General features: G+C 57.6%; 2 protein-coding genes and 1 non-coding gene across 5 annotated transcripts; 1 reads left to right on the top strand and 2 right to left on the bottom strand.

Annotated features, from left to right (window-relative positions):
• Positions 1-631: 631 nt before the first annotated feature.
• TIA1 (TIA1 cytotoxic granule associated RNA binding protein) lies at positions 632-22,682 on the bottom strand. 3 transcript variants are annotated; one of them, XM_064175676.1, is made up of 12 exons: positions 22,615-22,682; positions 15,843-15,939; positions 14,657-14,755; positions 13,914-13,968; positions 12,948-13,035; positions 7,975-8,050; positions 6,872-6,980; positions 6,109-6,204; positions 5,919-6,003; positions 4,306-4,429; positions 2,840-2,979; positions 632-1,400 (listed from the first exon to the last, which is right to left on the bottom strand). In XM_064175676.1, the coding sequence occupies exons 1-12, from the start codon at positions 22,653-22,655 to the stop codon at positions 1,286-1,288; spliced, it is 1,125 nt and encodes a 374-aa protein (XP_064031746.1). In that variant the 5' UTR covers positions 22,656-22,682; the 3' UTR covers positions 632-1,285. The 3 variants fall into 3 exon arrangements, with proteins under 3 accessions (XP_064031746.1, XP_064031747.1, XP_064031748.1); XM_064175677.1 differs by lacking the exon at positions 22,615-22,682 and adding an exon at positions 21,851-22,033; XM_064175678.1 differs by lacking the exons at positions 12,948-13,035; positions 13,914-13,968; positions 14,657-14,755; positions 15,843-15,939; positions 22,615-22,682 and adding an exon at positions 12,185-12,273.
• Positions 22,160-27,792, top strand: LOC135192496 (prenylcysteine oxidase 1-like). The gene is made up of 6 exons (XM_064175673.1): positions 22,160-22,509; positions 22,637-22,843; positions 24,235-24,409; positions 25,290-25,501; positions 25,751-25,903; positions 26,379-27,792. Exons 1-6 carry the CDS (start codon positions 22,422-22,424, stop codon positions 27,035-27,037), a joined length of 1,494 nt encoding a protein of 497 aa, XP_064031743.1. The 5' UTR covers positions 22,160-22,421; the 3' UTR covers positions 27,038-27,792.
• TRNAG-CCC (transfer RNA glycine (anticodon CCC)) lies at positions 22,256-22,326 on the bottom strand. Its single transcript has one exon. It is a non-coding gene; the product is annotated as a tRNA-Gly (tRNA).
• Positions 27,793-27,997: the final 205 nt, after the last annotated feature.

Raw genomic sequence — 27,997 nt, forward strand, 5'->3', positions numbered from 1 at the left:
ATGTAAACAGAAAAGTTATCATCGAGAAACAGCCCCAGGGGGAAGAAGAGGAAGAAGAGGGCAGGGGGAGGGCTTTGTACAAGAGGCTCTTTGCATGTTTTGGCTTTGCTTTTCTCTTAGCTAGGATGGGTTTGGTTCCTTTGTACAAGGGTTTATAATACACTTGGAATGGAAAGAGGGGAAGGAGGGGAAGGGCAGATGGAGGGAGAGGGCAGAAGGAGAGCAAAGGAAGGAGGGAAAGGGAGGGCAAAGGAAGGGAGGGAGGAAGGGCAAAGGAAGGGAGGGAGGAAAAAAGGAAGGAAGGAAGAAAGGAAGGAAGAGAGGGAGGGACAGAGGGAGGGAGGAAGGAAGGAAGGAAGGAAGGAAGGAAGGAAGGAAGGAAGGAAGGAAGGAAGGAAGGAAGGAAGGGAGGAAGGAAGGGAGGGAGGGAGAGAGGGAGGGAGGGAGGGGAGGAAGGGGAGGGAGGGGAGGAAGGGCGGGCGAAGAGAAGGAAGGAAGGAAGGAAGGAAGGAAGGAAGGAAGGAAGGAAGGAAGGAAGGAAGGAAGGAAGGAAGGAAGGAAGGAAGGAAGGAGGGAAGGAGGGAAGGAGGGAAGGAAGGGCAAAGGAAGGAAGGGAGGGAGGGCAAAGGAAGGAAGGGAGGGAGAGAAGAAGGAAGGGCAAAGGAAAGGAGAGAGGGCAAAGGAAGGAAGGCAGAAGGAAGGAAAGAAGAGAGGGCAAATGAAGGGAGAGGGAGGAAGGGAGGGAAAACGAAGGAAGGGCAAATGAAGGAAGAAAACAACACTCAACAACCCCTCTCCCCCTCCCCCCAAACAAAAGAACCTGCTGTGCAATTTGCTGCCTCCCTTTTCGGTTCTCTGCAGGTGGCAGCAGGTCCCTGCGTTTTGTGGTGGTTTGAAATCCACGGATTTGGAACAACAATAATTAAAAACACCTGGAAAAGGGGGAGGGGGGGGAAGAAACCCAAAAAAGGAAAGCAAAAAGTTGGCAGCTATCCAGCAGCTCATTTTTGGGGTGAGTTTGGGGTTTGTTTCCTTTTTTTGGTCACTTTTTTAACCCAAGTGGATGGAAATATCAATTCCTTGGTGCTTGTGGGTTTTGGTTTGTAGTTTTTGTTAGTTCTGGGGGGGGGTTGTGGTGGGGTTTTGGGTTGTGGTTTTGGGGTTTTTTTTTTGGGAGGGGGTTGTTGTTGTTTTGTTTTTTTCTCTTCAATAAATTAAGACAGAATCTAAGAGATTCCTCTCCCAGCTGGGGGATTGTTGCCCTCCACCCTCATCCCCACCACCTTCACGGCGTCTCAAAGCCTGCCACACGGTACCCTGGCACGCTTCCGTTTTGGCCCTGGGGTGGTTGCACCCCGTAGCTGGTGGTGCTCATCCATGCAGCTGAGGATTGCGTTTGGCTGGCATTGAGGAGAAGAAAAGAAACCTCATTAGTGTGCAGAGCTTAATGAGGGTGATCAATACCTCCCTCCCTGCAGCCCACCCCCAGCCTCAAACTGCACCCCCCAAGTTTGGCTGTCATTAAGGAGAAGAAAAGCAACTTCATTAGTGAGCAGAGCTTAATGAGGGTGATCAATATCTCTCCTTGCAGCCCACCCCCCAACCTCAAACTGCACACCCCAAGTTTGGCTGGCATTGAGAAGAAAAGAAACTTCTCCTTGCAGCCCACCCCCAGCCTCAAACTGCACCCCCCAAGTTTGGCTGTCATTGAGGAGAAGAAAAGCAACCTCGTTAGTGAGCAGAGCTTAATGAGGGTGATCAATATCTCTCCTTGCAGCCCACCCCCCAACCTCAAACTGCACACCCCAAGTTTGGCTGTCATTGAGGAGAAGAAAAGCAACCTCGTTAGTGAGCAGAGCTTAATGAGGGTGATCAATACCTCCCTCCCTGCAGCCCACCCCCAGCCTCAAACTGCACACCCCAAGTTTGGCTGTCATTGAGGAGAAGAAAAGCAACCTCGTTAGTGAGCAGAGCTTAATAAGGGTGATCAATACCTCCCTCCCTGCAGCCCAGCCTCAACCTCCACACCCCAAGGGGTTGCAACCAATCTCGGTTATTCTCCGAGGGTCCTCCACAAATGGACTGCAGAGGGTCCTGGAGGGATGTGCCAATGGGATGAGGCTGAACAATGCCACGGGCTGCTCTTAGGTCCCAACCACCCCAGGAAGGCTCCAGGCTGGAAAGTGCTCAGTGGGAAAGGAAGCAGGAGGTGTTAGTCGACTGTCACCTGGAGATGAGCCAGGAGGTGCCCAGGTGGGCAAAGAGGCAGCAGCAGCAGCCTGGCCTGGAGCAGCAGTGGTATGAGCAGCAGCAGGGCAGGGACTGTACCCCTGGAATGGGCACTGGGGAGGGCACAGTTTAAGTGCTGGGGTCTTTTTTGGGCTTCTCACTCCAAAAAAGACATAGAGGAGCTGGAGCAGGCCCAGAGAAGGGCAAGAAAGGTAGGGAAGGGTCTGGAGAACAAGGCTGGGGAGGAGCTGCTGAGGGAGCTGGGGAGGAGGAGGCTGAGAGGAAACTTTCTGGGTCTTTACAGCTCCCTGAGAGGAGGCTGCAGCCAGGTGAGGGTTGGGCTCTGCTGCCAAGCAACAAGACGAGAGGAAATGACCTCAGGTTGCCCCAGGACAGGTTTAGTTTGGCCACGAGGAACAATTTCTTCCCCTTGAGGCTTGTCCAGGCCTGCGCCAGGCTGGCCAAGGGCAGTGATAAGAGTCCCCATCCCTGGAGGGCTTTTGAGCTGTGGTGCTGAGGGCTTGGTGGTGCCCTGGGGCTGTGCTGGGCTGATGTTTGGACTCAGTCTGAAAGGTCTTTTCCAACCTCAAGCACTCCATGCAATACTCACTTGAAGCCCTGCTGGTTCCAGGCCTGCCCATAGACACCATAGGCAGGCACCTGCCAACCGTTGGGCACATACTGTCCGAGCTGGGCACTGCCATACCACTGCCCCCACTGCCCATAGGCTGGGGGGTAGCTGATCTGGTTCTGCAAGGCAAGCAGCCAGGGTCAGCAGCAGCTCCAAACACTCCAAACAGTGTCCACACTGTGCTAGGAGCTACCTCCAGAAGCTTACATCACACATTCTGACAAGAGCAACCAAGCTGGGGAAGGGGCTGGAGGGGAAGGAGCAGCTGAGGGAGCTGGGGAGAAGGAGGCTGAGGGGAGACCTTTTGGGGTCTCTACAGCTGCCTGAGAGGAGGAAGGGACTTGTTCAGCCTGGGGAAGGCTTCAGGGAGAACTCAGAGCAGCATTCCAGTGTCTGAAGAGGCTGCAGGAGAGCTGGGGAGGGACTTGTGAGAGAATGAAGGAGAAGGGAGGTTGAGGGGAGGTGAGGAAGAAATTCTTGAGTGGAGATTGAGTGGAGGTGAGGAAGAAATTCTTGAGTGGAGATTGAGTGGAGGTGAGGAAGAAATTCTTGAGTGGAGATTGAGTGGAGGTGAGGAAGAAATTCTTGAGGGGAGATTGAGTGGAGGTGAGGAAGAAATTCTTGAGGGGAGATTGAGTGGAGGTGAGGAAGAAATTCTTGAGTGGAGATTGAGTGGAGGTGAGGAAGAAATTCTTGAGTGGAGATTGAGTGGAGGTGAGGAAGAAATTCTTGAGGGGAGATTGAGTGGAGGTGAGGAAGAAATTCATGAGGGTGGGGAGTGAGGGTGGAACTAAGTGGGGGTTGAGCTCTTGTGCCAACAAGATAGGACAAGAGGAAATGGCCTCAAGTTGTCCCAGGATAGGTTTAGGTTGGACAGGAGGAACAATTTCATCCTCTGAAGTGTCCAGGCCTGGCTCAGGCTGCCATGGGGCAGTGGTGGAGTTCCCATCCCTGGAGGGGGTTCGAAAGCCATGGAGCTGTGGTGCTGAGGGCCATGGGTTGGTGGTGTCCTGAAGCAGTGCTGGCTTAAGGTTTGGACTTGAGGATTGACAGAATGGTTTGGGTTGGAAGGGACCTTAAAGCTCATCTATTTCCAACCCCTCCAGGGACACCTCCCCATCAGCTCAGGGTGCTCAAGGTCTCATCCAGCCTGGCCTTGAACACCTCCAGGGAGGTTGTGGAGCACAGATGCATAGAATGTGATCTTTGATCACATTCTGTGCTTCTGTGCTCCACAACCTCCCTGGGCAACCTGTGCCAGTGTCTCACCACCCTCACTGCAAACAACTTCTTGCTTAAAGGCCTTGAAGGCCTCTTCTAAGTCCAACCCTTCAGCCAGTCACCGGTGTAAGCTCTATCACCAGTGACACGCAGCACACCAGAGGTTTTACAACCACTTCAGAGCTTTCCAACCAAGACTTAGGCAGCAGAGGAGAAGTTCTGACCTGCTGAACAGGACTGATCATGTCTGGTGTCTCCTTGCCCCAGTAGCACTTCACGATGTGACCTTCTATAGTGGTGCCGTTGACGGAGACGATGGCGTGCGCCGCGCTCTCGTGGGAGCTGAACCTGTGGGCACACAAGTCCCAGAGCTCAGGGGGGCCTGGAGTCTCAGAGAGTCCCCCAGGAGTCTGCCAGAGAGCCCCCAGGAGTCCCAGAGCTCAGAGTCCCCCAGGAGTCAGCCAGAGCTCAGAGTCCCCCAGGAGTCAGCCAGAGAGTCCTCCAGGAGTCATCCAGAGCTCAGAGTCCCCCAGGAGTCCCAGAGCTCAGAGTGCCCCAGGAGTCCCAGAGCTCAGAGTCCCCCAGGAGTCTGCCAGAGAGTCCCCCAGGAGTCTGCCAGAGAGTCCCCCAGGAGTCAGCCAGAGAGTCCCCCAGGAGTCAGCCAGAGAGTCCCCCAGGAGTCTCAGAGCTCAGAGTCCCCCAGGAGTCAGCCAGAGCTCAGAGTCCCCCAGGAGTCAGCCAGAGCTCAGAGTCCCCCAGGAGTCAGCCAGAGCTCAGAGTCCCCCAGGAGTCAGCCAGAGAGTCCTCCAGGAGTCATCCAGAGCTCAGAGTCCCCCAGGAGTCCCAGAGCTCAGAGTCTCCCAGGAGTCTGCCAGAGAGTCCCCCAGGAGTCTGCCAGAGAGTCCTCCAGGAGTCATCCAGAGCTCAGAGTCCCCCAGGAGTCTCAGAGCTCACAGTCCCCCAGGAGTCTGCCAGAGAGTCCCCCAGGAGTCTGCCAGAGAGTCCCCCAGGAGTCTGCCAGAGAGTCCCCCAGGAGTCTGCCAGAGAGTCCTCCAGGAGTCATCCAGAGCTCAGAGTCCCCCAGGAGTCTCAGAGCTCACAGTCCCCCAGGAGTCAGCCAGAGAGTCCCCCAGGAGTCTGCCAGAGAGTCCCCCAGGAGTCAGCCAGAGAGTCCCCCAGGAGTCTCAGAGCTCAGAGTCCCCCAGGAGTCTGCCAGAGTGTCCCCGAGCTCAGAGTCCCCCAGGAGTCCCAGAGCTCAGGGAGGCCCAGGAGTCTCAGAGTGTCCCCCAGGAGTCAGCCAGAGTCCCCCAGGAATCTCAGAGAGTCCCCCAGGAGTCCCAGAGCTCAGAGTCCCCCAGGAGTCAGCCAGAGCTCAGAGTCCCCCAGGAGTCTGCCAGAGAGTCCAACAGGAGCCAGCCAGAGTGTCCCAGGAATGGAAGGGGGACACTCCTTTCCCCAGGGAGGAATGGAGCAAAGCTGGAAGTGAGGAGAGTCAGCTTGGAGGTGAGGAGGAAGTTGTTGAGCAGGAGAGTGGTGAGAGCCTGGCAGGGGCTGCCCAGGGAGGGGGTTGAGGCCCCATGGCTGGAGGTGTTTGAGGCCAGGCTGGCTGAGGCTGTGTGCAGCCTGCTCTAGGGTAGGGTGTCCCTGGGCATGGCAGGGGGTTGGCACTGCCTGCTCCTTGTGCTCCCTTCCAACCCTGCCTGATTCTGTGATTCTATGATGAGAGATGTCCCTGCCCATGACAGGAACTGACTGATCTTTGAGCTCCTTTCCAACCCATTCCACAGCTCCAGGAAGGAACCTGGCCGAGCTCAGCAGCAGCAGCCCAAGGACCCACCTGACAAAGGAGTAGCCTTTATCGGGGAAGACTCTGATCTCCATGATCTGCCCGAAGGGAGAGAAGGTCTGGCGCATCAGCTGCTCTGCAGCAGGAGAACAAAGGCAGCAGAGTGAGGCCACCCGGGGGCGGGGAGAAGGCAAAGGAGAGCTGGGAGGGAGGCGGCAGCGGAGCGAGGCCACCACAGTACCTGTCAGGCCTGAGGTCACCCCCCCGCAGTACACCGTGCAGTTGCTGGGGCTGGACTGGTTGACCACCTCCTCGTAGGAGAGCTGTTTGGTGTTTGCTTTAAAGAGATTGGAGAGCTGCTCAGCTGGGCACAGAGCTGGGCACAGAGCTGGGCACGGGGACATGCCAACCCCCAGCTGGCTCAAGAGGTGGAGTGCAGACAGCAAGCGCCTGCCCAGCAGCTGCCACGACCCCAGAGCCTCTCCTCCTGCACCCCACTTTGGACCCCAGCTAAAAGCACTGAGAAAGCCCTAAAAGCTGAGTTTAGAAGCTGGGGCAGAAGCCGAAGGAGCCCTCTCGGTGGTGGTGGTAAGGAGACCCCTCTCAGGTGGCAGCAAGGAGACCCCTCTCAGGTGGCAGCAAGGAGATCCCTCCCAGGTGGCAGCAAGGAGATCCCTCCCAGGTGGCAGCAAGGAGACCCCTCTCAGGTGGCAGCAAGGAGATCCCTCTCAGGTGGCAGCAAGGAGACCCCTCTCAGGTGGCAGCAAGGAGACCCCTCTCAGGTGGCAGCAAGGAGACCCCTCCCCGGAGGCAGCCAGGAGACCCCTCCCCGGAGGCGACACAGCTGCTGTCAGTGAGGAGGCAGCTCCTAAGCTCCTTCACTCAGCAGCTGGACCCTGTTCCAGGGACTCTCTGTCCTCTGTAGCTGCTTCTGCCCCTCTCCTGCAGCTTCCCTTCTGCCCTCCTCAGGAGGCTGCCCAAGTCCCACAGCACCAGGAACTTACTTTCAAAGGTACTCTTGGGAGCTGGAGGTTTCCTGGTGGCCCAGTTGGTTCTGATCTGCCTTCCCCCGAGCCACTGCCCACCCATCTGCTGGATGGCATTCTCAGCGTCCTGCCCAGCGTGGGGGGAGAGAAGAAAAGCCACCAGTGGTGATGGAACTCAGCCAGTGATGGCACCACACTCACCCTGCCCCGAGCCTGAAAGGTGCCAGGAGAACCTCTGCTTCAGAAGAAGGGGATTTGGGCAGGCTGAAGGACACTGCTAGGCCCCACCCGGGGTCCCCCCACCCTTGATGCACACTACTTGGTCATGTCTGGACAGCACTCATGTGGGGGTCACTCACCACATGCTTCAGGAATGCTAAAGCCAGAGCTAAGTGTCCCAGCAGGAGGGAAAGCGAAGCTGGGGGGAGGTTGGGGTCCATGGAATTCTGCTCCCTGTATAGCCTCAGCCTGGCCTGGGCAGTGTGGGCAGAGGGAGCAGGGAGCAGGCTGTGCTCTGCTGAGACCCTCCCTGCAGTGAAGGGGCAGCTCTGGAGCCCTCAGCACAAACAGGGACCTGCTGGAGAGTGGCCAGAGGAGGCCACGGCAGTGCTGGCAGGGCTCTGCTGTGAGGCCAGGCTGGCAGAGCTGGGGGTGTTCAGGCTGGAAAAGGCTCCAGGGAGACCTCCTGCTGACTTTGCAGTGCTTAAAGGGGCTGAGAAGAGAGCTGGGGACAGAGTTTTGAGCAGGGCCTGTTGGGACAGGCCAAGGGGAGATGGTTTCAACTCCAAGAAGCAGATTCAGGCCAGAGAGGAGGGAGAAATGTTTGGCACTGAGGGTGCCCAGAAAGGTGGCAGCTGCCCCATGTTTGGCACCATCACAGGTCAGGTTGTTTGGAGCTGTGAACAACCTGCTCTGGTTGGGGCTGTCCCTGCTGGCTGGAGGCCTGGATGACCTCTAAAAGGTCCTTCCAACCCAAACCAGTCTGAGATTCCCTGGTGCTATTCCTTCCCTGGTGTGGCTGCTGCAAAGAGCAGAGCAGCAGGAGCCCTGGGTGGGGGTGGGACTGGATGATCCTGAAGGTCCTTTTCCAACCCAAGCCATTCCCTGACTCAAGCACTCACCCATTTATTGAAGAAGGAGACGAAGCCATAGCCTTTGGACTTCCCTGTGGCCATGTCCTTCACCACCCGAGCATCTCTACAAAGGAGAAACAAGAAGCAGCTCAGCACCTTTCAAAGGACACCTTGGACCACCTCAGGTCACAGCTAACAGCTTCATCTTCATCCTCCACCTTCACTCTCAAGCAGCTGCTTTCTGGGCCTTCTCAGCTCTATCAAAGCAGCCTGGCTAAAGGCTTTGCCAGGGAGGTGGCAGCCAAATGAGCACTGAGTTGGTGTCAAGGTGCAATGCAAAGAGCTTCTCTAATTAGTGATGATAAATTAGCTCCCACTTCCAAAGGCTCTTAAGAGATGGTGAAGGACATAAAGCATGGTCAGAGCAGCTATGGAGGAGAAGGGCTGAGGAGGCTAAAGTTAGCTGAAGGGCTCTCTTCAACCATGCAGGTTGTCCACACACCACTGGACCTCCTCAGACTGGTAAAAAGAGGCCAAAATTGATAAAACCAACCAAATAAACCAAAAAAAAAGCACTAACTGAATTCTTCTTTCCCCTTTTTTTTGTTGTGGGCAGAGAGATTTGAGAAAAGCTTGAAGGGACAAAGCCACCAAAGCCAAATCTTGAAGCTAAGGTTAGCACACAGCAACTGCAGCTGCACACCAGCAGGCACCCAAGGTCTGCCTGGCAACCAGGGAGATGTTTAAAGGCAGAGGAGTAAAGAAAGAGATTAAAAGGCTGTCCCCTGTCAAGTGGAGCTTGTAGTTGGGCCAAGGCCATTCTGCCATTCAGAGGCACTCTGCAAAATAGGGGTAGGAGATGGAGTGAGAGGCAGCAGGCAGGCAGCAGAGCTAAGCCCTGCTGCTGCTGCTGCTGCTGCTGCAAGCTGCTCTCCTGGGGCAGCTCTCTGGCTGGGAGATGTTCCTGCTGTGGGGTCACCACTCTCAGCCCTGAGCACAAAGAGCAGCAAACCAGCTGGAGACATCAAGCAGAGCTTAGGGTTGTGGAAATCAACCCCTGGTGGGCTGGTGAGGAACGTCACAGGCAAGAAAAGGTTCCTTAAACTCTTCTTGTGGAGCCTTACAGCCAAGGGGAACGCTGTGGGATGAGCTAAACCATGGCCAAGGCTGGCCTATGGCACTGACACCAGCACCAGAGGCTCCAGGGTATGGCCACAGCTCCAGCAGAGATCTTCTTGCTCTCCTTTGGGAGATTCCCCTGCACCCTATTTTCTTCCCCACTACCCTCTGTCTTTCCACTTTCCCCCCCTCTTCCCCCTTCACCTTTCTGTTCCTTCCTTTTTCCTTCCTCCTTCTCTCTTTTCTTCCTTTCTCTGATCCTTTTTCTTTCCTCTTCATCCTTTTATCTTCCCCTTTTCTCTCCTTCACTTTTTTCCCTTCCCCCTTTTTCTTCCCCACTTCACCCTTTTGTATTCCCCCTTCACCCTCTTCTTCCTTTTTTCTCTTCCCCTTTTTCTTTCCTCCTCCCCCTTCTTTCTTCACCTTTACCCTTTCCTTCTACCTTTGCCCTTTTTCTTTCCTTCTCCCCCTTCTTTCTTCACCTTTAACCATTTCTTCTGCCTTTGCCTTTTTCGTCCCCTTTGCCCTGTTCTCATCCCTTCTTTGCCCTGTTCTCACTCATTCCCTCTTTGCCCTGTTCTCATCCCCTCTGCCCTGTTCTCATCCCCTTTGCCCTGTTTTCATCCCTTCTTTGCCCTGTCCTCATCCCTTCTTTGCCCTGTTCTCATCCCCTCTTTGCCCTGTTTTCATCCCCTCTTTGCCCTGTTTTCATCCCTTCTTTGCCCTGTTCTCATCCCCTCTTTGCCTTGTTCTCATCCCCTCTTTGCCCTGTTCTCATCCCCTCTTTGCCCTTTTCCTCATCTCCTCTTTGCCCTTTTTTTCTACCACCTTTGCCCTTTTCTCTTCCTTTTTCCTGTTTCAGCTCAGATTTGGGGTTCCATGTCCCTGTTTTAGCTCAAGTTTGGGGTCACATCCCCCTGTTTTAGCTCAGAGCTGGGGTTCAAACATCCCAAACTGCCTGAGAAGAGCCATGTGGGAAAGCTTTGTGTGGTTTGCTTTGAGGAGCCTAAAGAGGGAGGGGGGTGGCAGAACTCATCTCTGCTTACCCTGAACTGAAAAGGTGGCAAAAACAAAGACTTGAGAAGTGGTGAAAGGCTGAGGAGAGCCAACACAAAAAGAAACCACAACCACAAAAAGGGCTTTAAACAGTGATCCAAAACTCAGAGGCAGAGCATCCCTCCTCCTCCTCCCCCTCTACCCTGTTTCTTATGCTTTTAAATCATGCAGCAGCTCAACCCTGGGTTGGGTCTTCAACCAAAAGCTGAGTTTTTAAATCCCAAAATAACACAAAGAACAGAACAAAAATCAGGAAATATTCCAGCAGCCTGCAGGAAATGAGGAGCTGAGGAGGAACAGGTAAAGTTCAAGTCACTTCATTCCACCACTGGAGAAGACAGCAGCAGGGGGAGGGTTTCCAGGTGGGATTTAAACAAGTAGGAACTGGAGGCTCTTTGGGTTGTGTTTAGTCCCTGGGGTTTGGAAGGAGACCTCCTCGTGGAGGCTGCTCTTAACCTATGGCTTCTGTGGGAAGCAAAGAGCTGAGTTTGGGTTTGGAGGGTGAGGCTGAAGCAGAGTTTTCCATGGATGGGTGTTGAGTGCCCCCAAAGCAGGAGCAGCACTTCCCCCTCTCTGTTACCACCACAGGAAGCTCTCCTAGAGAAGACAGCATCATAGAAGGGTTTGGATTGGAAGGGACCTTTAGAGGTCATCTTGTCCAACCCCCCTGCAGTCAGCAGGGACATTCCAAAGCGGAGCAGGTTGCTCAGAGCCCCAGCAAGCATGGAATGGTTCAGGTTGGAAGCTGTCTCAGAGACCTTGAGCAACCTGGGCTGGTGGGAGGAGTCCCTGCCCATGGCAGGGGGTTGGTACTGGGTCAGCCTTAGGGTCCCTTCCAACCCAATTCATTCTGTGATGTATAGAATCACAGAATGGCTCAGGTTGGAAGAGACCTCAGAGATCATCTCCTCCAAGCTCCCCAGCATGGGCAGGGACACCTCTAGAGCAGCCTGGCTCAGCTGCTCTGTGTGCTCAGAGCTTTGTGGTTTGACAATGCACAGCCACAGTTCACAGACACAAATTGGTTTGGGTTAGGAGGGACCTTAAAGATCATTCAGTTCCAACCCTCTGCTGAGGGCAGGGACACCTCTCACTAGCCCAGGTTGCTCAGGGCATCATCCAACCTGGCTCTGAACACCCCCAGGCAGCAGGCAGCCACAGCCTCCCTGGGCAGCCTATTCCAAACTCTCACCACCCTCCTACTGAAGAACTTCTTCCTCAGCTCCACTCTAACCCTGCTCTGCCTCAGCTCCAAACCATTCCCCCTTGGCCTGGCTCTAGACACCCTCAGCAAAAGTCTCTCTGCAGCCTTCCTGCAGGATCCCTCCAGCTCTTGGCAGGCAGCTCTGAGGTCCCCCTGGAGCCTTCTCTTCTCCAGGCTGCACACCTCCAGCTCCCTCAGCCTATCTTTGAACACCTCCATGGATGGGGTCTCTACAACCTCCCTGAGCAACCTGTTCCAGTATTCCACCACCCTCATAGCAGAGAACTTCTTCCTAATGTCCAACCAGAACCTACACTGGGATGGCCTGAAGAGCACGGACCATGGAGCAGAATGACATTCCAACATTCCTTTTGGATGCCCTCTCCCTGGAGGTGTCCAGGGCTGGGCTGGATGGGGCCTTGAGCAACCTGGTTTAGTGGAAGGTGTCAGGGGTGGTTGGAACTGGATGATCTTTAAACTCCTTTCCAACTCAAACCACTTTATGATTCCACCCAGAGGACACCTGGCCAGAGTGTGGTGGAGTCCTCAACCCTGGAGGTGTCTAAGAAATGTGTGGCCTTGGCACTTGGGGCCATGGGTTTAGTGACCATGGTGGTGTTGGACTGGATGATTTTGGTGGCCTTTTGCAACCCAAGCAATTCTCTGATTCTATGTCTCCTTGGGAGCCCACTCTGGGTGACAAGAGGAGCAGTTGAGTGTTTCATGGCCTTGGTCACATCTCTGGTTTCTAAACTTTAGCAGAAGAAGGCATTTAAGAGAGCAAACCACTGAACTCTAAGGGGGTTTGGGGGAGGGGGGGAAGGGGGAGTTAAAAAAACAAACCAAAACAACAAAAACAACAAAATAAACCAAACTTACTTCAATTAAATGCTTCACTACCCAACACTCCAAAGCACTTTATGGTCTTACACCACCATCAAGAAACTCCAATGTCCAGTACAGACAACACTACAAGGAAAATTAATGGTTTACATTTGGAGGCTGGAATGAAGGAACCTTCTCCTTACTCTGCTACACCCTGAGTGCCACACACTGTGCCACCTCGGGACACCAGGGCACCTGAGGCATCTCTTTGCCCCCAAAACATCCCATAGCTTTGGGTTGAGCCCTTCAGTTCAAGGATTTGCCTTGCCCCCGGCACCAGATGCTTCAAGGTAGCCTCTGGGTGGTCCTGAAGAGGTTAAAAATGGTTTGGGGGAGGAAAAATGGATTTAAGTGGGGCTGGGGGATGGGAGGGAAAAAGTAATACAGGTTACTGGTGGCTGGCAGCAAGAATGCAAAGCCTCCCAAGGAGGGATTCAAGCAGCCAGGAGCTGCATGGTGTGATGGTGACCTGAGCAGAGAGGGCCAGGGAAAGGCAGAGCCCAGGTGCAGGTCACATCTTCCAGTGCTGCTTTGCCACAGGAGCCTGGGAGGGGAAAACCAGGACTGCTTGGATGTGACTGGTCTGAAGCCTGCTCTAAAGGACTCCATTTACAACGTCCCTGCTTGGTGGCCAAAGTTGCTGGATGAGCAGCTCAAGGTGAGCTCCTGCCAACTCCTGGAGTTCCTCAGTGGCCCAGGAGGTGCCTCCGTGTGTGGGAGGAGAGAGAAAGCTGCGAGAGACTGACAAAGCACTTACGATATTCTGCCGAAGGGCGCGAAGGCTGCTTTGATGTCTTCCGTCGTGATCTCCGGGCTCAGGTCTCCAACAAAGACATGGAAATGGTCTTGGGGAGGGAAAAACAAAGGAAGAAGGTCAGGGCTTGAGAGCACAGCTGGTGCAAAGCCACACCAAAACACAGTTGTCTACAAAGCTAATTCTTACTAAGTGAATTGTGGACCTGTTTGGCTTGGAGAAGCCTTCTGAGATCACTGAGTTCAACCAGCAACCAACAACACTGTGGTCACCAAACCCTGCCCCCAAGGGCCACAGCCACAGGTTTTCTGGACACCTTCAGGGATGGGGACTACACCACCTCCTTGGGCTGGTGGTCCAAGGTGAGCTCTTGTAGCCATGGGTCAGAGTGAGCTCAGACCTGCAGAGAGGGACCTGGCAGTGCTGGGGGACAAGAAGCAGCCCAGGAGCCAGCAATGTGCCCTCACAGCCAAGAAGGCCAAAGGTGTCCTGGGAGGCATGAAGAAGATGGTTTGAACTCAAAGAGGGAGATTCAGACTGGAGAGAAGGGAGAAAATGTTGATGCTGAGAGTGGTGAGAGCCTGTCCCCACCTCTCTGGGCAACATGGAACTGCCCCCATGCCTGGCACCTCTGCAGGTGTGGGGCTGTGAGCAACCTGCTCTGGTTGGGGCTGTCCCTGCTGAGGGCAGGGAGGGGTTGGACAGGATGAACTTAAAGGTCCCTTCAACCCAAAGCAGGCTTGGGATTCTGTGTCTCTGTGTTGAAGAAGTCACCATTGCCTTGTGCATGCTGGGTGATGCCAAGGGTGGGACCTCAATTTGTTCTGAAACTAATTAACACAAAGACGTGAATTGATCTCTCAGGATGAGGATCCCAGCATGACTGCAGGCAAGCAAAGGACTCTCCTTGGTTAGGTTTTAAAAGTGGTGGTGATGCAAATCAAGAGAGGTTCTGAAAGCAACACTTACTGCTGGTGTCTTTCTTCTGGCTGCTGGGGGTGGTGGCCCAGTTGACTTTGACCTCCTGCAAATGTCAGTTGTTGAGGTTAGATCAACCAAATCCCACCCAACACTAGAGGCACCAGAGGTGCAGCTATGGGGGGAAAGCTGAAGGCCAAAGTCCCTTCCTTAGGAGAGGCCTTTTTCTTCCAGACTCTCTCACACTGCTTAAGAGCAAAGCTGGGAATCAGACCCAGAGAGCCTGGAGATTTTAGGTTGGCTGGAATCAATCCCTGCTCCAGCAGGACACCCACAGCAGCTTGCCCAGCAGCACACTGCCCAGGTGGGGTTGGAAGCTCTCCAGACAAGGAGACTCCACAACCTCTCTGGGCAGCCTGCTCCAGGCCTCCTGCACCCTCACACCAAACAACTTTCTTATGTTAGGGTGGAAGCTCCTGGGAAGTTTCTCCTCAGTTTCAGATGGGAGAAGGCCTTTTGTCAGGGGCAGGGAGTCAGAAATGTCCTCCTGCTCAGGCTGGCAGCCAAACACTCCTTAAGGTCCTTGCCTGAGCCCTCCCAGCTCCAGACCACCACCTCCCTCCTGCCGCGCTCCCAACAGCTTTCCTTGGGCGCCTCACATCAAGACCTCTTCAGACAAAGTGTCTGACGCTTGCAGGGCACCTGTTTGGCCTCAGGTGACAGTAGGTGCCCCCCAGGCCATGCCAGGCAGCCTGGTGCCAGCTCCAACTCACCCTGTAGCCACGACAGCTTACCTTACCCATTATCTTCCTGCCGTTCATGGCAGCCAGCGCGGCCGCTGCGTGTCGGTGCTCGTAGAACTCCACGAAGCAGTAGGGATCATTTCCAGCTGTCTGGGGACAGAGACAACCAGAGGGTGACTGACACAGCCCCCACACCCCTCCACCCTCCTCAGGTCCTCCTTCTGAACACCCTGAGACCACTGAATCATAGAATGGGTTGGGTTGAGAGGGAAGTTAAAAGCTCATCCGGTGCCAACCCCTGCTATGGGCAGGGACAGCTCCTACCAGGCCAGGCTGCTCAAGGCCTCATCCAAGCTGGGCTTGAACACCTTCAGGGAGGGGGCAACTTGAGGGCACCTCCTCTTGTCCTGTCCTTTGTTCTTTGGGTAAGCAACCCCATCTGACTCCAGCATCCTCTCAGGGAGCTGTAGAGACCCAGAAGGTCTCCACTCAGCCTCCTTCTCCCCAGCTCCCTCAGCTGCTCCTCCCCAGCTCTCTTCTCCAGACCTTTCCCCACCTTTCTTGCCCTTCTCTGGACCTGCTTCAGCTCCTCAATGCCCTTCTTGGAGGGAGTGCCTCAAAACTGACCCCAGCATACAAGCTGTGCCCTTCCCAGTGCCCAGTCCAGGGGGACAAGCCCTGCCCTGCTCCTTCCACCCACACCATTGCTGCTCCAGGCCAGGCTGCTGCCCTTTTTGGCCACCTGGGCACCCTCTGGCTCATCTCCAGCTGCTGCCAACCAGCACCTCCAGGGCTCTCTCCAGTGGGCAGCTTCCAGCCACTCTGCCCCGAGCCTGAAGCCTTTCTGGGGTTGTTGTGACCCAAGGGCAGGACCCAGCCCTTGGTCTCACTGAACCTCATCTGCTTGGCCAGGTCCCTCTGTAGGTCTCTCCCAGGTAAGTGTCACCTGCAAACTGACTGAGGGAGCCTTGATCCCCTCAGCCAGATCAATGCTGAAGGGATTAAAGAGGACTGGCCCCAGCACTGAGCCCTGAGGAGCACCACTGGTATCCAGCCACCAACTGGACTGAAGCTCATTCACTACCAGTGATGCCAGAGCACACCCCTGGGATCTCCAGCCTCATCCCACCCCTTTGCCATGCTCCTGCTGTACTGCCTGTGGAATTCTGAGGCACACAAGCCAGGCCCAACACCTGAGCTATGACAACCAGACACATCCTGAGGTGAAGGCTCTTACATCCATGATCATTTTGCAGTTTTTGCAGGGTCCAATCTGGCTGAAGAGCTGCAGGATCAGAGCTTCAGTCACATCTCTTGACAGGTTCCCCACGTACCTATGGAAGCAAAGACAAAGCAGACATCAGCCTGATGCTCCCATCCAGAAGTGACCAAAGACAGCCCAAAGCTGCCCCCCCAGCCCACCAAGTCAGGATCACAATGCCCAGGGAGGGGCTGGAAGCTCTCCAGACAAGGAGACTCCACAGCCTCTCTGGGCAGCCTGCTCCAGGCCTCAGCACCCTCACAACAAACAACTTTCTCCTCCTCTTCACATCCAACCTCCTGGGGTCCACTCTGTGCCCACTGCCCCTTGGCCTGGCACTGGGCACCACTCAGCAGAGCCTGGCCCCAGCCTCTTGCCCCCCACAGCTCCTTCAGCTCTTGCTCAGCACTGCTCAGATGCCCTCTGGGGCTGCTCTCCTGCAGGCTCTCAGCCCCAGGGCTCAGCCTTTGCTGCTGCCAGAGCTGCTCCAGGCCCCTCAACATCTGCCCAGCCTGCCCTGGACTCTCTGCAGCCCTTCCCTGTCCCTCTCCCCCTGGGCAGCACAGACCTGGACCCAGCACTGCAGAAGTGAACTCATTAGGCCAACACAGAACCCAAAGCCCTGCTCCAACGTGAGCTTTTTGGCACTCCCAGTGACAAACATCACCTGAGTGCACAGCTTGGGCTGGATTTGTTGTTGCTGAACCCCAGTCATGGGATTTTTAAAAGCAGCACAGAGGGAAACCTCAGCTCCAGAGGGAAACCTCAGCTCCAGAGGTGTGGCAGCAGCTCTCCACAAGAACCTTGTGTGGCAAACCTCCCGAGAGGAGAGGCTGGGCCAGGGCATGTGCCCAAGCCCCTGTCTCACTGCAAGAGGCACAAAAACAGTGCCAGACACAAAAAGAAACCCCAGTGCCAGGCAACAACAAGGCCTCCTCCTGCCCCTTCTGTTGACACAAGGCTGTGAGCAGCCTCCTGAAGGGCTGAACGTGTGGTTGAGCAGAGCAGGGAAGGGCAGGAGGCATGCAGCCTGACCCTCTGCCTGGCATGAGCTGACCTGGAGAGCTCTGGATTAGCAGTCTGAGCTATTTCAGGCAGGAATTGTTTGGGTGGAGAAGACCTCTAGGATGGAGTCCAACCAGCAACACAACATGGCCCCAAATGCCATGGCCCCAAGTGTCCTGGACACCTCCAGGGATGGGGACTCCCCTGGGCAGCCTGTGCCAGTGCCTACCCACTCCTGCAGGAGTGAAATAGTTCCTCACATCCAACCTAAACCTCCCTTGGTGCAGCTTGAGGCCAAGGGCAAGGAAGCTGGGGAAGGGTCTGGAGAACAGGGCTGGGGAGAAGCAGGTGAGGGAGCTGGGGGTGTTGAGGCTAGAGGAAGCTGAGGGGAGACCTTCAGCTCCCTGAAAGGAAGCTGCAGCCAGGTGGGGCTTGGTCTCTTCTCAAGGAGTGACAGGACAAGAGAAATGGCCTCAAGTTGTGCCAGGGGAGTTATGGACATGGCAGTGGATAGGAAAGAGACAGAGCTGGCACCCCCTGAGCAACAAGCCCAGGGGTGTTTCCTCTGCTGTGTCCTTTCTGTACTGCACTGAGGCTGTGCCTGAACCATACCATGGAGCTACCCTGGTACAGAGGCAGAGTCACAGAATCATAGAATCAAGCAGGTTGGCAGAGAGCTCCAAGCTCAGCCAGCCCAACCTAGCCCCCAGCCCTGCCCAACCAACCAGACCATGGCACTCAGTGCCCCAGCCAGCCTTGGCTGCAACACCTCCAGCCATGGGCACTGCACCACCTCCCTGGGCAGCCCATTCCAGTGCCAATCACTCTCTCTGACAACAACTTCCTCCTCATCTCCAGCCTCAACCTGCCCTGCCACAGCTTCAGCCTCTGGCCCCTTCTGCTGGCCCTGCCTGCCTGGCAGCAGAGCCCAACCCCACCTGGCTACAGCCTCCCTGCAGGCAGCTGCAGGCAGCAATGAGCTCTGCCCTGAGCCTCCTCTGCTGCAGGCTGCACCCCCCCAGCTCCCTCAGCCTCTCCTCACAGGGCTGTGCTCCAGGCCCCTCCCCAGCCTTGCTGCCCTGCTCTGGGCACCTTCCAGCACCTCAACATCTCTCTGCAATGGAGGAGCCCAGAACTGGACACAGCACTGCAGGGGTGGCCTGAGCAGTGCTGAGCACAGGGGCAGAAGCAGCTCCCTTGTCCTGCTGCCCACACTGCTCCTCAGCCAGCCCAGGATGCCATTGGCTCTGCTGCCCACCTGGGCACTGCTGCCTCCTCTGCAGCTCCTCTCTGCCAGCACCCCCAGGGCCCTCTCTGCCTGCCTGCTCTCAGCCACTCTGGCCCCAGCCTGTAGCTGCTTGGGGTTGCTGTGGCCAAAGTGCAGAACCTGCCCTTGGCCTTGTTCAGTCTCATCCCCTTGGCCTCTGCCCACCCAGTCCACCACATGAACCTCGTTCTGGATCCATTATGTAATAAACACACAAGTGCTGAGGTGACCCTGCCAGGCTGAGCCCACACAGGAGCTCTCTCACCTCCTGCACCCTTTTCCTGCCCCTTACTTTCCTGCTAATTGGAATCTCATTAACTCATAGATTCACAGAACAGTTTGGGTTGGAAGGGACATTGAAAATCATCCAGTTCCAACCCTCCTGCCATGGGCAGGGTCACCTTCCACTACCCCAGGCTGCTCAGGGAGCTGGGCAATGTTCCTTTGCAAACTGAGAGGTGTTGGCATCTCTGCCTGGGCTCAGGCACCCAAAGTAAACCAGAAGCACACGACCTGCACACACAGCTGCCTGCTGAGATGAGAGGCAGGCACAAGAGGGCTTTGTCCACTCCAAAACACTGTCTGCCTTGTGCCTGCTCTTCCAATTCATCATCTCTGCCTCAAGAGTGGCTTTCAAGGAAGGCTGCTGGCACGTGGAGGGGAGCTGCCTCCCCAGGAACTCATTTACAGCAGGCACCCAGCGAGGCTCCGAGGAGCAGCTGACGTGGCCACGGCAAAAACAACTCACTCCCAGCAAGCAGCCTGGAATCTCCTCCAGGAAAACAACTTAAAACATGCTAAAGGACCTCAAGAAACGCCAGGGAGGCTGCAGGCCACTGTGGTGGCTCCTGACACAGCGAGACAACACTCCCCAGGCCCCACAACCCACGTCCAGGTGGGGGTTCTGCAGCAGCAGCTGAAGAAAGCCTCCTGTGAGCAGATCTTCTGCACAGCCCTCAGAGCTCAGCTGGGCACCAATGGCTTCCAGCAGCACTTTCTGCCTGCAGTCAAACTGCTCCTTCCAAACCCAATCTGTGAAGCTTGGGACAACTCTCACCCACCCCCACCCTGCCTCGTGGGACTTGACAGAAGTCACTCAAGGTGAAAAAGAGGTCGTTTGGGGGACAGAATCATAGAGTGAACAGGGTTGGAAAAGGTTGGACTGGATGACCTTGGAGGTCTCTTTCAACCAGGTTGATTCTATGATTCTAATGAACTAACCCATGGCACTAAGTGCCTCATGCAGCCTCCTCTTCAGCACCTCCAGCCATGGGCACTGCACCACCTCCCTGGGCAGCCCATTCCAGTGCCAATCACTCTCTCTGCCAACAACTTCCTCCTCACCTCCAGCCTCAACCTGCCCTGGCACAGCTTCAGCCTCTGGCCCCTTCTGCTGGCCCTGCCTGCCTGGCAGCAGAGCCCAACCCCACCTGGCTACAGCCTCCCTGCAGGCAGCTGCAGGCAGCAATCAGCTCTGCCCTGAGCCTCCTCTGCTGCAGGCTGCACACCCCCAGCTCCTTCAGCCTCTCCTCACAGGGCTGTGCTCCAGGCCCCTCCCCAGCCTTGCTGCCCTGCTCTGGGCACCTTCCAGCACCTCAGCATCTCTCTGCAATGGAGGAGCCCAGAACTGGACACAGCACTCAAGTTGTGGGCCTGATGACAGGGGCAGAAGGACTGCCCTGGTCCTGCTGGCCACACTGGTCCTGAGCCAGGCCAGGATACCATTGGCCTTGTTGACCACCTGGGCACACTGTTGGCCACCTGGGCACACTGCTGCCTCATGTTCAGATGTTGCTCAATACCCTGCTCTGTACCCAAAAACCCAGCCAGGGGTTGTTTTGTGCAACCAGCTGCCTGTGCCCAAGGAGGGGACAATCCCTTCCCTGGAGCACACAGACACACACAGGTGGTGCCACCAGACTCCAGGCACCCATTTCATGGGCACTGGGGAGGTGTTTGGGGTGGGGAGAAGGCAAAAAAGAAAACCCAAATCAATAAACCAACCTATTTGTCCTAAATAAACACACAAAGATACCAACAGGCCTGAGCTGTGTTTGCAGATGCCAAAAATAGTGCCAGGGGAGGCAGAGAGAAGGAAGACAACAGGAATGGAGCCCTAGGGAGGTGGGTGAGGTGTTTACAGCTCCCAAAAAGCCTGGAGCAGAGAGGAGCTGGCCCCAAGTCACCTAAGAGTTGTGTTGTGCTAGGCTCAGCCAAGTCATTTGTCAACCCCCTAGTGAGGGGTAGGAGGGGGGGGGGGGAGGTGAAATCACCACCCAGAAGCAAAACCTCTGCCTTCACCTCGTAAAGATTCCCTTTTGCTTCTTGTCTTTTCCTTCCTCTCCTCCCCCTCTACTGATTGCTTGATCCACGGAATGGGTTGGGTTGATAAAGGGAACTTTAAAAGCTCAGCCAGTGCCAACCTCTTCCTCCTTGCCACGGGCACAACAACCCCCAAGCAGTTACTACAGGCTGGGGGCAGAACGGCTGAGAGCAGCCAAGCAGAGAGGGACTTTGGGGGTGCTGGTGGAGAGCAGCAGCAGTGTGCCCAGGTGGGCAGGAGAGCCATAGGCAGGGACATCTACCAGCACAAGGGCTCAGCCAGCCTGGCCTTGGAACAGCTCCAGGGAGGTTGTGGAGCACAGAAGCACCGAATGTGATCTTCGATCACATTCGGTGCTTCTGTGCACCACAACCTCCCTGGGCAACTTGTGCCAGAGCCTCTCTCACCCTTCTCAAGCATCTCCTCCCCACTCTCAATCCCTTCTCTCCCAACTCAAAACCGCTGCCTCTCAACCTGTCCCTCTCCAGCTCTCCTACAGCCTCCCTCCAGGGACTGAAAGGCTGCTCTAAGGTCTCCCTGTAGCCTCCTTTCTCTTCCCCGGCTCCAACAGCCTCAACAAGAGCTCAAAGCCTAGGTGGAACTGGGAAGCCTGAGCCCAAAAAGGCAGCGGAGGAAAGGCACAAACCAACCCAAAATTGGCTCTCTCGCACCCAGGCGAGCCGCAGGAGCCCAAGTCCAGCTCCGACTCCTGACAGCTGCCGGTGTCAGCTCGCCCCAGCGGCTGCCCCGTGGAAGTTGGTTGGCACTACAAGAAACTCCCTTTTGCCAGGGCGAGGAGTTGCCCTACGGCTAAGATGAGCTCCCGGGGAAGCGGAGAGGCTTGCGGCGTGCTTTGAACACTGGGGCAAGCGCCCGTCCGGTGGCGATCCCCAACCCTCCCCCGCCCTCCCCTCCAAGTGTGTCTTCACCGGGACGTGGCAGTGAGGCTGCGGCTGCCGGGCCGGGGCAGTGCCCGTGCCCGTCCCCACCTCCCCGGGAGCTGGCGGTGCCAGGACGAGCCGGGGATGGCCAAATCCAGGCGCAAATGGGTAGCGGCTGGGGCAGGGCTGGGTGTGGGTACAGCTTGCCCAGCCTGTGAGTGGGGAGGGCGCGGGAAGAGGCCGGGGGTCGGCACTGGGGACAGGCACAGAGGGGCACAAGGGAGCGGAGCCGGCCCCAGCTCGGTTGCCCCGTTCCGTGGTGAAGGGAGCCGGGACCGGCTGCCGTTTTCCCCTCTTTTGGCACCGAAGAGACGGCTGAAGGGCCAAGGCAACCGGCGCTGCCCTTTCGCGGAGACCCGATCTCACCGAGCTGTGCGTGAGGGGAGCCCGGGCCGCCCCTCCCCGCGGAGCCGGGAACAATAGGCGGTCTCGCCCCCTCCCCACTCACAGGGTCTTGGGCATTTCATCCTCCATGGCGCCGCTGCCGCCCCCGCCCAGCCCCGGCTCTTCAATCCGAGCCGGCCCCGAGGCCCCGTTCAACGCTCCGGGCAGCCCGAGCGCGGCGGCCCCGCCGAGCCCGAGCGGCGGACAATGAGCGGAGCGCTGCTCGCAAGATGGCGGCCGAAGGGGCCCGGACAGCCCCGGGGCGGGGGCGGGAACGCGCATGCGCACCGAGGACACCTCGGCCCCGGTCCCCTCGCACACCCGCGCATGCGCGCCCCGTCCCGACGCCGTTACCGGGACCCCCGGCTGCTACGGGTGTCCCGTACCCGGCTGGTACCGGCGGTGCGGCCCCGGTGCTTAGTCAGCGCTCCAAAGCGAGAAACTAAAAAGACGGTGGTTAAAAAGTCAATGCGCCGCCCGGGAATCGAACCCGGGTCGCAAGAATGGGAATCTTGCATGATACCACTACACCAGCGGCGCTCCCGGGGAGGCGCTCCCCGCCCGCCCTTTAAAGCTTCGCGCCCGGCCCGTCCTTGGCCTTTGCTAACAACGGCCGTAGCTGCACACATTGCGCCATGCCGAGATTCGGCCTGCTCCTGCTGCTGCTGCTGCTCGCCGCTCTCTGCCCGCCCGCCCCGGCACGGCAGAACCCTGCCAGCATCGGTACGCACCGCACCGGCAGCGGGACCGGAGCGGGCACGGGGGTTGGGGGGCGACGACACATCATGGAAGCGGCGGTGGGGCGGACGCTTCTGTGGCCGCGCTCACCGCCCGGGCACGCTTCTTGCAGCCGTGGTCGGCGGCGGCATCGGCGGAGCGGCCACCGCTTACTTCCTCCGCCGCCGCTTCGGCCCCGCCGTGCGCCTGCAGCTGATGGAGAAGGCGGCGCCGGGAGGACGCTTGGCCACCGAGCAGCTGCACGGACAGGCCTACGAGGCCGGCGGCTCCGTCATCCACCCCCTCAACCTGCACATGAAGCACTTCGTCCAGCAGCTCGGTGAGGCAGCGCCCGGGCCACAAGCGCACCCCCGACAGCCCCGGCCCGCACAGCACCGCGCACGCAGCCAGCCCCGCGCCCGCACAGCACCGCACACGCAGCCAGCCCCGGCCCGCACAGCACCGCGCACGCAGCCAGCCCCGGCCCGCACAGCACCGCGCATGCAGCCAGCCCCGGCCCGCACAGCACCGCACACGCAGCCAGCCCCGGCCCGCACAGCACCGCACACGCAGCCAGCCCCGGCCCGCACAGCACCGCGCATGCAGCCAGCCCCGGCCCGCACAGCACCGCACACGCAGCCAGCCCCGGCCCGCACAGCACCGCACACGCAGCCAGCCCCGCGCCCGCGCTCCCGCTCCGCCTCCGGCTCCGGCTGCGGCTCCGCTGGGCCGGGGGGAGGCATCCCCAGAACACCGCACCTATGGCTGCCCCCTGCCTTCCACAGCCTCCCCTCCCCTCTCTATCCTTAGCCTCAGTGCCCCCCACAACCGTAACCCCCCACAGCGTTACTCACTGTCCCACCTTACTCTCCAGTAGCCCCCCAGGTGCTTACCCCCAGTATCCCTCCCACATCCTTAACCCCCAAATAGCCTCCAATATGTTTAACCTCCTCTTATTTTTACCTTCTCCTTTACCCCCTCCCCTCAATGTCCCCCCATATTATTCCCCTCGAGACCCCTCTGCATCCCTAACCCCCAATATCCTCCCAACCTTTACCCCCCCTCTTGTGTTTAGCTCCATAGCCTTACCCCAAGAGCCTTACACCATAGCCTTAGCTCCCAACGACCCCACTCATATCCTGACCCTCAACAGCACACCCATATACTTAACCCCACACATGTCCCCCCATACCCTTGCCTTCACTATCCCCCCCATACCCTTGCCTTCATTATCCCCCCCATATCCTTCCCTTCACTATCCCCCCATATCCTTACCTTCACTATCCCCCCCATATCCTTCCCTTCACTATTCCCCCATATCCTTACCTTCACTATCCCCCCCATATCTTTACCTTCAGTATCCCTCCCATATCCTTCCCTTCAATATCCCCCTATATCCTTCCCCCAGTATCCCAAACATCCTTCCCCCCCCCCCCCCCATACCCCTCACCAACCTTCCCTCTCCCATCCTTCCCTCACATCCCCTCCTGTTCTCCAGCAGCCCCAGGGAAAGGGAACCCCAAATCCTGCTGGCAGTTGGCTGTCCTAGCTCCCAACCCTAGCATGAAGGTCCAAAGGTCACCAACAAAACCAGATCTGGCTCAGGCTCAAAGCCTAATTCCCCTCTCCCAAGTCCTGGAGATCCAAGCATGGTTATCAGAGCCTGCTGAGGTTGCCTCAGGGAGTCAACCTTTGGTTAAATCACCTTTTTTTCCCCCCTTGTTCCTGGAGGCCTCTCTCCTGTCCCGCTGCCAGGGAGCCTGCTGGGCATTTATGATGGCAAGGAGCTGGTCTTTGAGCAGAGCAGCTGGTACCTGATCAACCTCCTCAAGCTCCTCTGGCACTATGGTTTCAATGGCCTGAGGAGGTACTTGTGGGTGGAGGACATCGTGGACAGGTTCATGAGGTATGTCAGACCCTTGGGAGGGCAAAGGTGGGACAGTGGCCGTGGGAAAAGGGATGCAGTCTGCTGGAGAGTTGTGGAGTTTGGGGAAATCATCCTGTGGCTGCTGAGATGTCCTGCTAGAGACCTGCAGCTAGGGCTGGGTCCACTCTGCCTCAGCATCTTCATCGCAGGATGAAGGGACAGGAGGGACCCTCAGCCAGTTTCTGGTGGTGCCAAACTGTGAGGAGTGCTGAGAGCCCTTCAGGCTGTGCTGGCATCCAATGAGCTCTGGCCAGGCTGGCAGCTGGGGGAGAGGAAGCTCAGGGAGTTCAAAGCAGGGCAAGGGCAGGATCCTGCCCCTGGGCAGCAACAACCTCCTGCAGCAGGACAGCTGAGGAGGGACCTGCTGGGGAGCAGCTGCAAGGAGAAGGAGCTGGCAGTGCTGGGGGCAGGAAGGTGCCCAGGAGCCAGCAATGTGCCCTGGTGGCCAAGAAGGCTCCAGTGGTGTCCGGGGGGGCATGGAGAAGAGTGTGGGCAGCAGGGCAAGGGAGGGTCTGGTACCCTCTGCTCTGCCCAGAGCTGCAGTGCTGGGTCCAGGTCTGTGCTGCCCAGGGGCAGAGGGACAGGGAAGTGCTGCAGAGAGCCCAGGGCAGGCTGGGCAGATGCTGAGGGGCCTGGAGCAGCTCTGGCAGCAGCAAAGGCTGAGCCCTGGGGCTGAGAGCCTGCAGGAGAGCAGCCCCAGAGGGCATCTGAGCAGTGCTGAGCAAGAGCTGAAGGAGCTGTGAGGGGCAAGAGGCTGGGGTCAGGCTCTGCTCAGTGGTGCCCAGGTCCTCCACAGCCTCTTGAAGCCAAAAAGATGTTCACCAGTGCCCAAACTCCTCTGCCTTGCCCCTGCCCGCAGGATCTATCGCTACCAGGCACACGACTACGCCTTCAGCAGCAACGAGAGGCTGCTGCACGCCCTTGGAGGGGATGACTTCACCCTCCTGCTCAACCAGAGCATCGATGAAGCCATGCAGAGAGCTGGCTTCTCCCAGAAGTACATCGATCAGATGGCATCTCCTATCATGAGGATCAACTATGGGCAGGGTGTCAACATCAATGGTTTCGTGGGTGAGTGCTCCACAGCCCTGAGCTCCCAGCGTGGCCATCCTGAGGACCTGCTGCTCCTCGTGGCTGTTGGGACTCCTGCTCCCGTGCAGCACAACCTCCTGTGCTGTGTTACTGCCTCCCTGCCACAAGTCCTTGGCCTGCAGCAAGCTCTGTGCCCCAAAGGGTTGGGATTCTGCCCCTGTTCTGCCCCTCTGTGTTTCAAGTGCTCAGCCACACAACCACACTGCACTGATGGTGGCTTCCTTGTAGGTGTCATTTCTCTGGCATGGATGGACTCAGGCCTTTGGTCAGTGAAAGGGGGGAACAAACTGGTCTGCAGTGGTCTGCTGTCTGCCTCCAAGGCTGAAGTTATCCCTGGAACTGTGTTGTCCATAGAGCCCAAAGTCAGGCCTGGGCCCAGAGGTGAGTTGGGGTTGCTTTGGTGGGGAGGGGCAGCTGGAGCTCACTTTGGCCTCCCTCTTGGCAGCCTGAAGCAAAGCCTTGGGTCTTCCATGGTCTTCCTGTCCTTACTTCCACATCCTTACCTCCATAAACCCATTCATGTTTTTACCCCCATATCCCTAACCTCATTATCCCTCATATCCTTTGCCCCCAAATATGTCCCCCCATATCCATACCCCCAAATATGCCCCTCAATATCCATGCCCTCAATACCCTCCATATCCATAGCCCCAAATATGTCCCCCCCATATCCTTCCATGGGGTTCCAAGAGGAGAAGTGAGCTCTGCTCCCCACCCCAGCTCACAGCCAAGCTGGGCCCAGTTCTAACACTACTCCAGCTGGCAGCAAGGTGCTGAGAGCCCAGAGGGGAGAGTCAGAGGGACAGGTGGGATCCCCCCCAGCACTGCAGTGGCATAACCAAGCTGTGCTCCCCAGGGGACCCGGTGAAGCTCTACCAGGTCACTTACAGCACAGGCTCAGAGGTGACAGGGGACACCTACGACATGGTCTTCATCGCTGCTCCGCTGGGCCCCGACTTGGCCAACATCAGCTTCAAGAACTTTGAGCCTCCCATCCGCCAGCTGCCCAACCTGTACCACCAGACCATCACCACGCTGGTGCACGGCCGCCTCAACACCTCCTTCTTTGGTTACCCAGAGCCAGCAACCTTTCCTTTCGGTGACATCTTCACCATGGACAAGCCCAACCTCTTCTTCAGCAGCGTGGGGAAGGTGTCCTCCGTGCAAGGTGTGAGCGCTGAGGCAGAGCTGCCCTCCCAGTTGGCCACCTGGAGGGTGTTCTCCAATGAGGTCCTCACCGAGGAGCAGCTCAACCTGCTCTTCTCCTCCTATGACTCCGTCAAGGTGAAGCAGTGGTTGGCCTACCCTGAGTACAGGCCCCCAGAGGAATGTCCTCCCATCCTCCTGCACGACCACATCTACTACGTGAGCGGCATCGAGCGAGCTGCCAGCGCCATGGAGTTCAATGCCATCGCGGCCAAGAACGCTGCCCTGCTGGGCTACCACCGCTGGCACGGCAACGGCCACCGCATCGACCAGGAGGGGCTGCATGAGAAGCTGAAGGCAGAGCTCTGAGCTCGGCTCCAGCCTCTCCGAGACAAAGATGCACCTGCTGTGGAGCCACCACTGGAGCTAACCAACGGAGATCTCCTGGCTGAGTCCCCCACAGGAGATGCTCTGCTAACTGAAGATAGCCTAGAACCACAAGGGCAGGGCAGAAGCTTTCCCCAGTGTGCCAGCCCTCCTCTGAGCCCTCCCCCACGGAGCCCTCCCTGAGCCCTTCCCCACAAAGCCTTCCCCGCAGAGTACTTCCCAATGGAGCCTTCCCCGAGGACCCCTTCCTGGGGGAGCCCTCCTTGAGCCCTTCCCCGAGGACCCCTTCCCAGGGGAGCCCTCCCTGAGCCCTTCCCCAAGGACCCCTTCCCAGGGGAGCCCTCCCTGAGCCCTTCCCCGAGGACCCCTTCCCAGGGGAGCCCTCCTTGAGCCCTTCCCCCAAAGCCTTCCCGGGGGAGCTCTCCCTGAGCCCTTCCCCGAGGACCCCTTCCCAGGGGAGCCCTCCTTGAGCCCTTCCCCGAGGACCCCTTCCCAGGGGAGCCCTCCTTGAGCCCTTCCCCGAGGACCCCTTCCCAGGGGAGCCCTCCCTGAGCCCTTCCCCGAGGACCCCTTCCCAGGGGAGCCCTCCCTGAGCCCTTCCCCGAGGACCCCTTCCCGGCGGAGCCCTCCCTGAGCCCTTCCAGCGAAGCCTTCCCCGTGGAGTCCTTCCCAATGGAGCCTTCCCCCAGGACCCCTTCCCGGCGAAGCCTTCTCCACAGAGCCCTTCCCAACGGAGCCTTCTCTGCGCCCTGCCCAGCGGAGCCTTCTCCACAGACCCCTTCCCTGCGGAGCCTTCCCCGCAGAGTCCTTCCCAATGGAGCCTTCTCTGCAAAGCCTTCCCGGCGGAGCCCTCCTTGAGCCCTTCCCAGTGGAGCCTTCCCGGTGGAGCCCTCCTTGAGCCCTTCCCCGAGGAACCCTTCCCGGCAGAGCCCTTCCCAACGG

This window comes from Pogoniulus pusillus, chromosome 42, assembly GCF_015220805.1.
Source record: "Pogoniulus pusillus isolate bPogPus1 chromosome 42, bPogPus1.pri, whole genome shotgun sequence".
In the NCBI taxonomy this organism is placed as follows: Eukaryota; Metazoa; Chordata; class Aves; order Piciformes; family Lybiidae; genus Pogoniulus; species Pogoniulus pusillus.

What these genes read in the sequence shown, in the direction of transcription:
- LOC135192496 (XM_064175673.1), top strand. Translation starts at nt 22,422, where the DNA reads ATGCCGAGATTCGGCCTGCTCCTGCTGCTGCTGCTGCTCGCCGCTCTC. An exon ending in GCAGAACCCTGCCAGCATCG is followed by an intron (nt 22,510 to 22,636) that starts GTACGCACCGCA and finishes CGCTTCTTGCAG; the next exon opens with CCGTGGTCGGCGGCGGCATC. An exon ending in CAACATCAATGGTTTCGTGG is followed by an intron (nt 25,502 to 25,750) that starts GTGAGTGCTCCA and finishes GCTTCCTTGTAG; the next exon opens with GTGTCATTTCTCTGGCATGG.
- TIA1 (XM_064175676.1), bottom strand. Translation starts at nt 22,655, where the DNA reads ATGCCGCCGCCGACCACGGCTGCAAGAAGCGTGCCCGGGCG. An exon ending in TCCCAAGAGTACCTTTGAAA is followed by an intron (nt 6,205 to 6,871) that starts GTAAGTTCCTGG and finishes ATCTCTTTAAAG; the next exon opens with CAAACACCAAACAGCTCTCC. An exon ending in AAAGGCTACTCCTTTGTCAG is followed by an intron (nt 4,430 to 5,918) that starts GTGGGTCCTTGG and finishes GTGTGCCCACAG; the next exon opens with GTTCAGCTCCCACGAGAGCG.